Source organism: Rhopalosiphum maidis, chromosome 1 (genome assembly GCF_003676215.2).
Source record: "Rhopalosiphum maidis isolate BTI-1 chromosome 1, ASM367621v3, whole genome shotgun sequence".
NCBI classification, from domain to species: Eukaryota; Metazoa; Arthropoda; class Insecta; order Hemiptera; family Aphididae; genus Rhopalosiphum; species Rhopalosiphum maidis.
In genome coordinates, this window is record NC_040877.1 from 10,121,319 (window position 1) to 10,134,024 (window position 12,706).

Below are 12,706 nucleotides of genomic sequence, written 5' to 3' on the forward strand. Positions count from 1 at the left end.
TGTCAACAATATAGTAATATTCCTCGTGAATTACGATACAATGTTAATAATGATTGTAACGTGTACACCGCGGAACGTTTCTTAATATTTTTTATCTATTTTAATCAACAAGTCGTGCGATTACGAGAACGAGTGCAGTGCACGGAGTGGCGTCGGTGGCGAGTTAATCGCTGCCGGGCGAGTGGACTGTCTACCTGAACGACCCGCGGCCGTCGAGTAGCGCGCGCATCCCGCCGAAGTCTGTCCAATCCCGAGACGCGGTGCCGATCGGCAGACGTGCGACGTCATCGATTCTGCCGCCACGCCGCCGCCGCCGAACCGGTTTCAGTGTCGCCGCCGTCGCCGGAGCCCGGGAGTCGGCAAACGCACGCCGCTAGTGGAGCACCTTCAGCCCGAGTCGGTTACGTCGTCGTCGCCGCCACAATCACAACCACTGCAGGTCTGGTCTGCAGCGTCCGCGGAGTGCAACGAAGAACCGGTATTTTTTTTATAATATTATAATTTTTAATAATAATAATATATTTTATAATATTAACATTATTGTTGTTATTATATCATAATAATATAGTCCACGTGCATTACGCCGGTCATTCATCGATTGACTACCTATTCAGTATTCCCCGTCGCACACACCTGTACGCCACCGGGACCTGGACTAGACACATACAGCACATAGGTGTTTAATTATAACGAGGTAAACAAATATTTAAAACTAACACCTTAAATTATTTTCATTCTTGTGTACATAATATTATACACAGCACCTTCCATACCCCAATGTCCCCTATATCGCCTTAAATATTACCACAATTCATTGCGAGGTATGTATCAATAATGTTATATTTTATTGGTTTTTATTCGTTTTTATATCTATAACAATTTAAATTTTTAATTCTAATAGCATACATTGTTTATGGGTTAATGATGAAAATCCGTTTTTATCACGACACCGAACTTAGTACACGCTGTATATTATTATATTGTACTTACGTTTAATAAATTATAATTCTAGTGTATTGCGTACTGCCTGTAGGTAACTATTCAATAAACAAACGGTTTGTAACAAATAGGTAACGTATTTGGCGTCTAAAAAGAACACGTGATTGCATAGATAATGATAATGAATTATCAACAGTAAACATACAAAATAGCTATAATGCTTGCTTGATTGTGGCAGCCACAGATTTCGGACGAGACGCTGTGCCGTGCAGCGGGCGCATAATTATTTTTAGCGCTTCGAGTACGACTTACTGTGTCATATACCTACAGCGCCACCGCACTGCTCTCGGTGGGCATAATAATATAATATATTGTTATGCTTGTGTATGATATTATTTTGTTCGCTGTGCGCACGCACGGAGATTTTTGAAACGCCACGAGAATTTTCGTCTAAAATATGTATCCGTCTCAACATTAACATTATATTCGTGCAATCGTGCTCCTTATACCTCTAATATTATATAATAACGATTTATTGTAATTTTCAACGGTTTTATAAATATTGTTGTCTGTTGTCTGCTTGTCGCGATGAAAGTGCTGTAAATATCACTAGCGTAATTTTCGTCTTCCATCGTTGTCTTTAGTCCGTGAATGTGCTTGTTGTACGTGCGAAATATTCAAATTTTTATTTCCCGCCGAAAGATGAACTGTATAAACTATTTACAAATCGAACACAGTTGTGATACTGCATAGCAACACGGAGGGCTCAGTAGACGACGTCTTTCATCGCCACCAGTGTCATACCTAGTACCCTTTGATGAATAATTGAAAAAAAAAAATTACTTCTTAAAAAAAAGTTCGTATTAATAACACGAAAAAATCTAATAAATGATTATTTTATGACCGTAAAACGGTCGTATCATTCGTATCTTATATTATACATCAACTTACTGGCCTCTATAAACATAATATATTATGATGATTAGACACGATTATACGTAATAGTAGGTTTTACCTATGACTCGCGTGTTTTAATTGGTAGTTTGATTATATATTTTAAATTTGAATCTCGTACAGTATATTAAACTGTACATTTAACGATAGTCGTTCAGCGTTTTACAGTGATGGCGGTGATATAAAGTATTAATATTAATGTTGATCTTCGTAAGTAATTTGTTGAGTATTACATTTCTTCGATGATTTTGAATGTTTTGATTATGAAAATTATTTGACTATCGTTTCCTTAATCCTTTGGATTTTGAATTGTTTTCCGCAGGTAGATAAAAAACCAAGAAATAAACTTCATTGATATGCAGGTTTTCTTTTGATTTTAAATTATCGCGGGACAAAAAATACTTTTTATAATAAATATGCGTGTATTATATATATATATATATATATATATAATATTATTATCAATAAAATATAAAGCTTATCTATTGGGATGACAAGATCAACAAGCCACAAAAACATAAACGAATAACATATTTTTACAGTATTCAATCGCAATTTGGTTATTGTATTTAATTTATTATCTATAAAAATAAAATTCCTATATAGTATGATTTACTAATAATTTATCTTCCACGTATAATAGTACTGGACGTGGTAATTAAATAAAAGATAATATAAATTATTATTTAACTTATTTTTTCATTCTCTCCAAGATAATGGTGTACAACTTATAAATTCAGTCCTCATCATATTATAAAAATGTATTAAACATTAATAACGTATTAATAAATGTAATTCATTTTAAAGAATAAAATATTAAATAATTTATATTTTATCAAAAGTTTCACTATTATTATCTATATATAATATTATTTTATTGATAATTTAAATATTTTTGAACAATATGTATATACATTACGACATTCATTTTATTTCATATTTTATATTATTAAATCAATATAGTGACATTTAATGAATAATGAACTATAATTTATAAATTTATATCAACGACAACCCTGTTAACTATAATTTATAACAATAATCATGAATCGCAAAATAAACAATTTGTTCATAATTACCATGAAAAATGTTATTTTTAATTTTTAAATGCTATTATTTATAACAGACATTTTTCTGTTTCTTAATGGTCTATGTATACTGACTTCACAGCCTACTTTCTTCAAAATCGTATGATCTTATACATATATATGTAATGTCTAAGGTATGCAAATAAAAAAAACTATATACTTGAATTATAGTTTTCAATATAATAATACAACATTTAATAGATTACTGTCATCACAATATTCCATGTAATTATTGTAGGTTAATAGTTGAAAATTTAAATTAATTACATGTATTTTTACTACAAAAGTGATAAATTTAGAATTTTAGAATAATTGATAGAGCCAATTTGAAAAGAAACCCGTCAAAACTTAGAACTGAAAATATTTAGATGATTACTCGTAGATATAAAACAGGTCACTCATAAACACATGAGATTATAGAATCATGTGATGGAATATAATATTTTGTTTCGTGCACAATATAATAGTCATGGAGATTTATCTACATCGTAGTTACGTGCATTATCTAAATGATAGTTTTTATTTATTTTAATTTTTAATCATCAATTTAATATACGAGACATTTAATATATTTCGTATACCTACTATATGTCACCATAAACCCGCTTTTTCATCTTAGTAAATAATAAATAAGTAGTTTTAAATATTTTTCAAATATATGTTTGATATATTACCTAAACATTATAAACAAAATATATATTTTTTATTTTTCATTAAGTATAAATTTTATTACTAATTTACTATTTTACTAAATCTGTAAGAATTTTAATTGATGTGCTTAAATCATATCAACTTTTAATACTACTTGTGCAGTTATATATCTATGCACTATCCAAATTCATTCAAAATCATTATCAATGTATGTAAATATTTATTTATAATATGTTTCGTAAAAATTATTAAATATTACAATTTTTATTTCACGCATTATATACATATACTAGAAATTAATATTAATTTAATAATTGGAAGTTCATGGTTTAGTCTCCTGATTATTCATCCTGATAATTTTACAGTAAATAATAAATGGTATTGCAAATTAACTGCACGGAAACTCCTCCCATAAAAATTGAATTAGATGAAGGTCTTTTTTATAATGTGTATGATAATAATTCATAAATTGTTCACGTTTTACCATAACCCACATTCAAATTTGAAGTGTTTGCATCCGTCAAAATTTAAATTTCAATTTAAAATTTTCAACTCGACATACGAGTGTTGACCGTATTTCCGTCTATTTGAAAAATAAAATAATATATATATATATGTATATATCTTTTGAAAACATAAATTGCTTTTTATAGTTTGTCAGAGCTATATGTATGCCTACTACTCATTGCAATCAGTCATGTATATTTTTTGAACCTATTTTTAATTATTTATTAAATACTATACTTAATAATTTTTTTTCTTTTAATTGAAAAGTTAATTCATTTATAAATTTGTTAGAAATTAAGACGACAGAGGAGATGAAACGCACTTTTAAAATCAATTAAATAAACTACTCTAAATGTTAAAGTATATTATGCACTCCAATATATCAAAATACATGATGTATCATGTACGAACAACTAAATATTATCAGCTAAACGCCTAAACATCACACATAACATTAATTGAAAGACGCTAATTCTTATAAGTCAATAAAGTAATCTCAATATGGATTTGAACTTCGAGGTCAACAGCTTAAAATTGAAAATTATAGGAGTCATTCATCGCTCAAAGTTTTTGTTTACAAGTGGCCGTTGGCCGTTGCAATTGGCTCAGTTATGTATGTTTCAACATTGCACAAAATTATCTAAATGTTTTTTATTCTCTACGCACTTATAAAATTATAAATTAAGTATTAAACATTTAAAGATCCTAAATTTTACATTGAATAAAAAATAAAAATACCTATTCAGGTTACGTAAATTATTTCAATGATGGTTAAAAATTTTAAATGTATATGTGCATAAGTTAACGAGTGTACAATGCGCGTGATGCAGCGCATACCCGTGTGCAATATATTATTATTATACATTAAAATATTATATCATTAGATATTGAGACTTAAGTACTTACATAAAATGCACTTAATATACATTTTTTTCAAGCAATTAATAAATAACATGTAGTATGTTGTCGTTTGTTATACAAATTTAAATCAGTGATTGATGCCTATTATGAAAGCTATAGAAATTTAGTCATAGAATATAAAATGTATATTATAAACTGAAAATAGCTCCAACTACCTTTCAGCTATAAGCCTGACTAAAAATTAACATTAATTCAGTATAATTAATGGTTTCGATTTTTTTAAATTATTCAAACATAAAAATTAAACAAAAACATTGTTAATGATTTTTATTAATATACACACATATATATATTTATATTATAAAATTTCCAAATTCCAATGCTAATTTTTATATTTTAAAATCTAGTATTATCAATAACTGGTATGTTTGGTAGGCATATACGAGTTTTAGATATATTTTCTTTATACCAAGAAAAAAAAACATCACCAAATATCTTCTTTTTAACATATTATATAAGCGATAAATATAAAAAAAAACTGGACAAGCTTTATAGAAGTGCAAACTACATAGTATTGTATAAATCAGTTTAATCATTTAATTAATATGTGTCGTTGTATCAGAAGTGGTATGTATTTGAATACTCATAGACTATAATAACTTATATGTCTTTAATAATAATACGATTGATACGTATAAATTTTTCAGCTAATAAACTATTTAAAAAAAAAAAAATGTAAATAAAACATATTTTGAAACTGCCAACAATATTGTTACATTAAAAAATAAATATATTTAAATTCGGCATCATCTTAAAACTAGTAAATACTAAACTACTTAGAAACAATTTATTAAGCCTACTAAAGTATTAATATTTTCTTGAGTACCGTCAATGGTTGATTTTCTTCACTCGTTTTGTTTCACGAATGTATGTCTCAATTTGTTATTTTTTTATTTATCACACAAATTTATATACTCGTATATGTATATACTTAAATACATACATTATTTTTATTATTATAAAACTTTTAGAATGTTTAGATTGTATGGTTTTTTCTAAAGTATATTTATATAATATTATTATATATTTTATCTAAAGAAAATAATTAGAAACTTGTAAAGTACTTCTTCTGTAAAAATATTGTTATTTGCTCTATTTTATTACCGATATGATAAATAAACGAAAACAGTGCAACACAATATTAGGGGTGTAAGACGATGGTTTTCACTGTATCGCCAAGGCGGCTATTGTTATCCAATTAGCACTTAATACCTTTATTATTAAATTTTGTGAAATATTTTTGTTAATCGTAAATAGAAAAATTATTTTATTGACTGATTCTCTGTTTACAATGATTATGATAACAGAATAAATAATATTATATGTATAATATTGGTCATAACTCATAAGTTTAACACTAACATCAATGACTGACCATTTAACCATTGTGGTCAAAAATCTGCAAAATGCCCTCTTCTATAGTTCTATTAACTTATTGAAATGTATATAAAGATATAATCGAGGATATAACAAGCAATTTAATAATAAAACTTGTGTATTAAATCTCGTATGTTCGTATGCTTAATAACAAGAAACGTTTACAAAACAATAATGCTAACATAAAACATGCAGGCGTATAATATTATAATATATAGGTCTGTTATTAATATTATTTTTATGTTTTCGCAGTTTTAACTTTACATTGGTGTACTTTAATTGATTCAATCAGTTTCTTATTTAATATTATTAATTTTTTCTCAACGCTCTTATTTAAATATTTCATTTTTATTCTTTTCATTGCAATTAATTTTTTATTAGAGATACACCTGCTGATTTTAAATACAAAACGATATTTTATAGATAAATTAATAACTTACTGCTTAGTATTTGTTTTGGCATTTTCTAAAATATTCATTAAAATATATTATACATATTGTTAAGTATTATATTTAAACTAACGGTACTAAAACCGTTAACCTAATATCTTCATTCTAATTATTAATTATTCGTAATTTGTAAATATCGTATATAATTTTTTTTAACAAAAGTTATTCTTATACATAGCTTAGCAGTTGCATGATGAAAATAAAATATAAATAATAAAGTAAGTTTAGCTTAATACTTACAGATTATATTTAACATAATAAATGGAATAGAAAGATAAGCTAATTATACAATGTTACATAAGAAAGTTATTAGTGACTGTGGAATAATATGAGTACTAAATACAATTGTGAAAATGGTTTGAATAATATATGTATGTTTTAGATATTAGGTCAGAAAGGCATTTTGATAATACTAATTCGATGATCGGATTTATAGGTAAACTAGGTATTTGTCTTAAAGATTAAAAGAAAAGGATTGGTCTAATCAGTAGCGGATTTGATTTATATTCTAGGAGGGGGCAATATCCTTTTAGTCTAAAAACCACAGGGGAATGGGCCCTTAAACTTTGCATCTGGGTCTGATATAAGGAGTATTTGAGAATACACTAGAAAATGTTTTTCTTTTTGAATTAGGGATATGTTTGTGACCGTGGAAAATATTATTTTTCAAGTAGATAATTGATTTGAATACTAGATATCCTTTAAAATTGAACGTGCGTTAATTAGCGCAGATGGCATATTTGGTAGGGCTATTGTAAATTGTGATCAATTTTTTCATACAATAAAACTAAATTAAAAAAAAAAAAAATTTAATCATTAAGTCAAGAGCCACTAATGGGTGGCTGCTTAAATCATACCTATCACGTAATGTTTTTGTTTTTTTGTTGTTACTCTTATCACATAAGCTCATTGAACTAAACTGTATAGATTGCTTATACCAAATAAAAAAAAAAAATATTTAAATATAATAAAATAATTAAAAATAATAATAATAATATAATATAATTTTGAAAACGATAGTCACGAGCAACACACAAACTCAGTTCTAAGAATACCTATTAATATAACAATTTAAGGTATAATTATTATTTTTATTTTTTATTGACATACTAAATAAGTTTAAAAATATAATTATAAAATAAAATAATATAGCTTATGAATATATATATATACGACTCGTGGTTTATAAGGTTATATATTATATCATATTAAATTGTTAATTATATATTTGATTTTTACTACATCTTATTATTTTAATACATAACGGTAAAATACACTTAAACAATTTATTAATCTCTATATTCATATAATATAAACATTGAACCAATTTTTAAAATAAACGAAAGTCAAATAATTACAGTGAAAAAATAATTTCTATAATGTTGACAAATAATAATGTTGTAAATTGTAATACATAGAGTGGGAGAGATGTCAACCCTCCCTCTCTAAATTTTTTGGGAAATTACTATGTATATTTTTATAGAATAAAAATTGGTTCCTTCAATGAACTTTTTATTACGTAAGTATGAAAATCTACATCTTTGATCCTCTCTTCGCCCCCCCCCAAAAAAAAAAAATGTTTATGTATACACAGTACGCACCTGATATACAAGTAAATTACTATAAAATGTCAAGTACAAAATATCTAAAACATGATTTTGAAAAATTTGTTAACAGTAATATATATTGTAATCAAATTATGACATCGAGGTGAACGGTTTTAAAGAACAGAAATCATGTCCGGCGGCACGATGGATTGCGGTGTCACCGGAAATAATAACATACAGCCAATAATCACAGAATGTAAACTTTACAAAAGACGATGGCTAATGTTGATGCTATTTGTCCTCTGTTCGATGATCAATGCTGTTCAATGGATACAGTACAGCATCATATCTAACGTGATTATTAAATTTTATAATGTGTCAAGTTTTGCTGTGGATTTCACATCCATTATATACATGGTTACCTACATACCACTCATATTCCCGGCATCGTGGATACTAGAAAAAATGGTAAATATAATCTATAATTATTTTAAGTTTAATTGATAATATAATCAACGCCAATGATTCATTGGTATTAATAATAATGAGTACATCCTTAAAACATTTAAAATTTTTAAAAACTTTTACCACTTATTATCGAAGCATCCGGACAAGATACAGAGTTTTGCATTTTTTTACTCACTATTTGCTTAACTTAGCGGATTTTATCACTTACCAGGGTGGGAGTTGGTTGAAATTAAAAAAAATAAAATTTGACTTTGTATACAATATGTTTATCTGTTTTTGTGTTTTTTTCTTTCATTCGACAAGCATTTTTAAACGCGTTTTGACTTGATATAATTAATTTTCTAATATTATGTCTGCGTTGTATAGGGTCTTCGTGTTGCTATGGTAGCCGGCTCATTCGGCACGATGATCGGTGCCTGGTTTAAAGTCGCGTCTTCCAGTCCAGACAGATTTTATATGACCATGATCGGTCAAACGATTGCGGCTAGTTCACAAGTTTTCATATTGAACTTGCCGGCACGTCTGGCAGCAGTATGGTTTGGCCCATCTGAAGTATCTACGGCGTGTTCAATCGGAGTGTTTGGAAATCAGGTAAACGCCTAAATTATGTAATATTAAGTACAGCCAATAAGTCTTAGTTTATATACCTAGTATCATTTAACAACTGTAACTCTGTAAACGTAAAAGACGATGTACCTATATTATGTACACCGTAATTGATTAATAAACATGTAATTTTTTTTTTCAGTTCGGTATAGCTCTGGGCTTCTTGCTACCACCACTGCTGGTTGAAGATAACGATGATTTGTACGAGATATCTTCGGGCTTGTCAAAAATGTTTTACGCTACGGCTATAATTTCGACACTAGTATTTTTATTAATATACTTGTGTAAGTATAAAAAAACTATTGATAATATTTATTACGTCTCAATCCGCCGTCCTTTTTAAACGGTTTTTTCGCATTATTTTTAAACTTTAATTCGATATTATATTTTAAAAAATATTATGTTATTTTGTATTGGTGTAGACAGTGTGAGTATTTATAAATTCTATTATAATATGACATAATGTCTTTGTCTACACATAGCGTGAATCAAAGAAACGTGACAATTTATTGTACTTTTGCTTATTTTAAACTCAGATGGTACGAAAAATACTTTTTTTAATTAAAAAAAAAATATATAGTCATTTATATATGTCATTCATTTTCTAAGACCCTATTTGGCACCATTATACCATATATTACTTAACAATTAGCTATTATCATAAAATATTTTCATTAACTCCAACATAATATCTCATATAATCATCTCATCTGTTGACAGTCGTCAAGCCGTCACCCCCATTACCACCAAGTTTGGCACAAGCGAATCAGAGGGCAACTAATAATAACGACCCAAAAAACTTCATTAAGTCTTTGTGGAGACTAATATACAACTATGGATTCCTTTTATTATTATTGTCGTACGGCATGAACGTCGGTTCATTTTATGCCATTTCCACTCTGCTCAATCAAATTATATTAGAACATTTTCCTGTAAGTATTCAAGACACTTTTGTTCGATTTCGCTTAAGAAATAATTATCGATTATTAATATTATCAATTCGATAAATACTTATTATAAGATATGTATGTGTGTAACAAATAATTATTACCCTGTTGTAGGACAATGCGGTGGACGCCGGCAGGATAGGTCTAACGATCGTCCTTGCAGGAATGGTGGGTTCAGTATTGTGTGGTTTTGTTTTGGACAAAACTCATCTTTTCAAGTATGTTTATAAAGACGTTTATTTCTTTACTTATGATATCGCTATGAAATCATGCTAATATAAAATATTCTAAACATTTAGAGAAACGACTTTGGTGGTGTATGCTTGTTCGTTGTTCGGCATGATAGTCTACACATTCACACTGTCTTGCGGGCACATATCAGTTGTGTATCTGTCAGCAACCTTACTCGGGTACATGAGTGAAAAAAATAAATATTCATCATATTTGTATTATTAATGTGTAAACAAATAACAAACTATAACTTCGTGTTTATACATTCTCAGGTTTTTTATGAACGGTTATTTAGCGGTCGGATACGAATTAGCGGCCGAACTAACCTATCCAGAGTCCGAAGGAACATCAAGTGGAATGTTAAATGCAGTGGTGCAAGTATTTGGCATAATTTTCACGTGTCTTTATGGATGGATATTTAACGCAGTTGGAGACAAGAAAGCCAATTTATTTTTGTCCGGAACACTAGTCGTAGGAACATTTCTCACAGCCTTGATACCGTCGGACTTGCGGCGACAAGCAGCTCAACAAAAAAAATCTTTGGTTAATTAATTAATGATAATTTTACAATCATAAGTAATATATAATTTGGCTCAAGTATTTGTAATTTATTAACACCACACCAATATATTATAAATATAAATTATTTAAGTATGTTATATTGATATATTTTAAGGATCTGATGATATTCCATTTTCGCCTAGAAAGGAATTAAAGTGTAAGGTTTAAACCTATAAATATTCCGTATTTTATTAAAATATAAAGTATTTATTTTTCATTATTGAATTTTTTAAATATTATAGAACTACTATTATTACTTATTATATTGTACTGTTATTTATCATTGTAATAATTAAAAATGTATACCTCTTACAATTTTACCGTATTTATAAAAATATGTTTTTAAATTAAAATATAATTTTTTTACCTATTAACAGAATGACATAGGTAGGTAGTTATCAATATGTCTTAGTCGGACTCTATATTAAGTCAGCCTGATTATTGAAGGATATAACTTCAAGTCTTAAGTCTCCGAAAAAAAAAATGTTACACCACTCAGATATATTATTATTTATTTGTTGGTTTATTATTATTATTGATGTTAAGTAAATTAGTTAACAGGTTGATATATTTAGAGTCAAAATTACGATTTTGAGGACTTGAATAATTTAAAGTTGATATGTATAAGCGTGAATTGAATTTGGCTAATTGTAAAATATTACAATTTAAAATAATCGATATTAATTAATGTAATTTAAATTTTTTTTGTGGATTCATAAAAAAAAATTATTTTTATTTGTACTTTTGGCTGTACTGGTTATAAAGTTAGGAAAATTATAGATAGTTAAAAATGTTAATAAAACTTTTTAAGGTGCCTATATTTAAATTAAAATTAGGTATCGCTATAATAAGAAAAAATAAATAAGTAACTTTATAATCATATTTTATAGAAATGTATGCTAATACTAAGTTAATAAAAATGAACACATTTTTCTTAATACTAAAATCTGACATATTATTATGAAGAATAAAAATTGCAAATAATTAATAATGAACAAATTTAAGTCAATCAGGAATTTTTCTTGTCTTTTCTAGTTGCAAAACAAAAGCTATTTTTCTTATTTACGCCGTTCAATTGAAATCTAATGTATAAATACGTGTGCCAAAACTTAATATCGGGAAAGGACAATTATTCTGCTATGATTTTGTGTATAAATTAATTTTAATTTGTCCAAACTATATTCATACAATTTATAAATCCTAACATAGGTATACATAACATTTTAAATTCATAAAATTATTTATTCATTATATATTTACCTAATAATAATAATATTATAGAATTGATCGGAAATATTTATGAAATGCACAATGTTTACAAATTAAAATTTACTATTCTTGTTGTTGATTAGGTATATATTTTTTAAATGTATAAGATAAAAGCCGACAGTAGTTGCGGCACTGACAACAACAATGCGTATAATCAGTGGCTTACTTCAACAATATACAGCAAAGGTAAA

General features: G+C 27.4%; 1 protein-coding gene across 1 annotated transcript; it reads left to right on the forward strand.

The window, feature by feature from the left end:
- Positions 1–17: 17 nt before the first annotated feature.
- On the forward strand, positions 18–11,463 carry LOC113549347 (feline leukemia virus subgroup C receptor-related protein 2-like). The gene is made up of 9 exons (XM_026950605.1): positions 18–478; positions 569–694; positions 8,564–8,901; positions 9,268–9,492; positions 9,650–9,791; positions 10,228–10,439; positions 10,569–10,672; positions 10,754–10,864; positions 10,958–11,463. Exons 3-9 carry the CDS (start codon positions 8,623–8,625, stop codon positions 11,235–11,237), a joined length of 1,353 nt encoding a protein of 450 aa, XP_026806406.1. The 5' UTR covers positions 18–478; positions 569–694; positions 8,564–8,622; the 3' UTR covers positions 11,238–11,463.
- The last annotated feature ends 1,243 nt before the right edge of the window (positions 11,464–12,706 follow it).

What these genes read in the sequence shown, in the direction of transcription:
- LOC113549347 (XM_026950605.1), top strand. Translation starts at nt 8,623, where the DNA reads ATGTCCGGCGGCACGATGGATTGCGGTGTCACCGGAAATAATAACATA. An exon ending in TCGGAGTGTTTGGAAATCAG is followed by an intron (nt 9,493 to 9,649) that starts GTAAACGCCTAA and finishes TTTTTTTTTCAG; the next exon opens with TTCGGTATAGCTCTGGGCTT. An exon ending in CTGTCAGCAACCTTACTCGG is followed by an intron (nt 10,865 to 10,957) that starts GTACATGAGTGA and finishes ATACATTCTCAG; the next exon opens with GTTTTTTATGAACGGTTATT.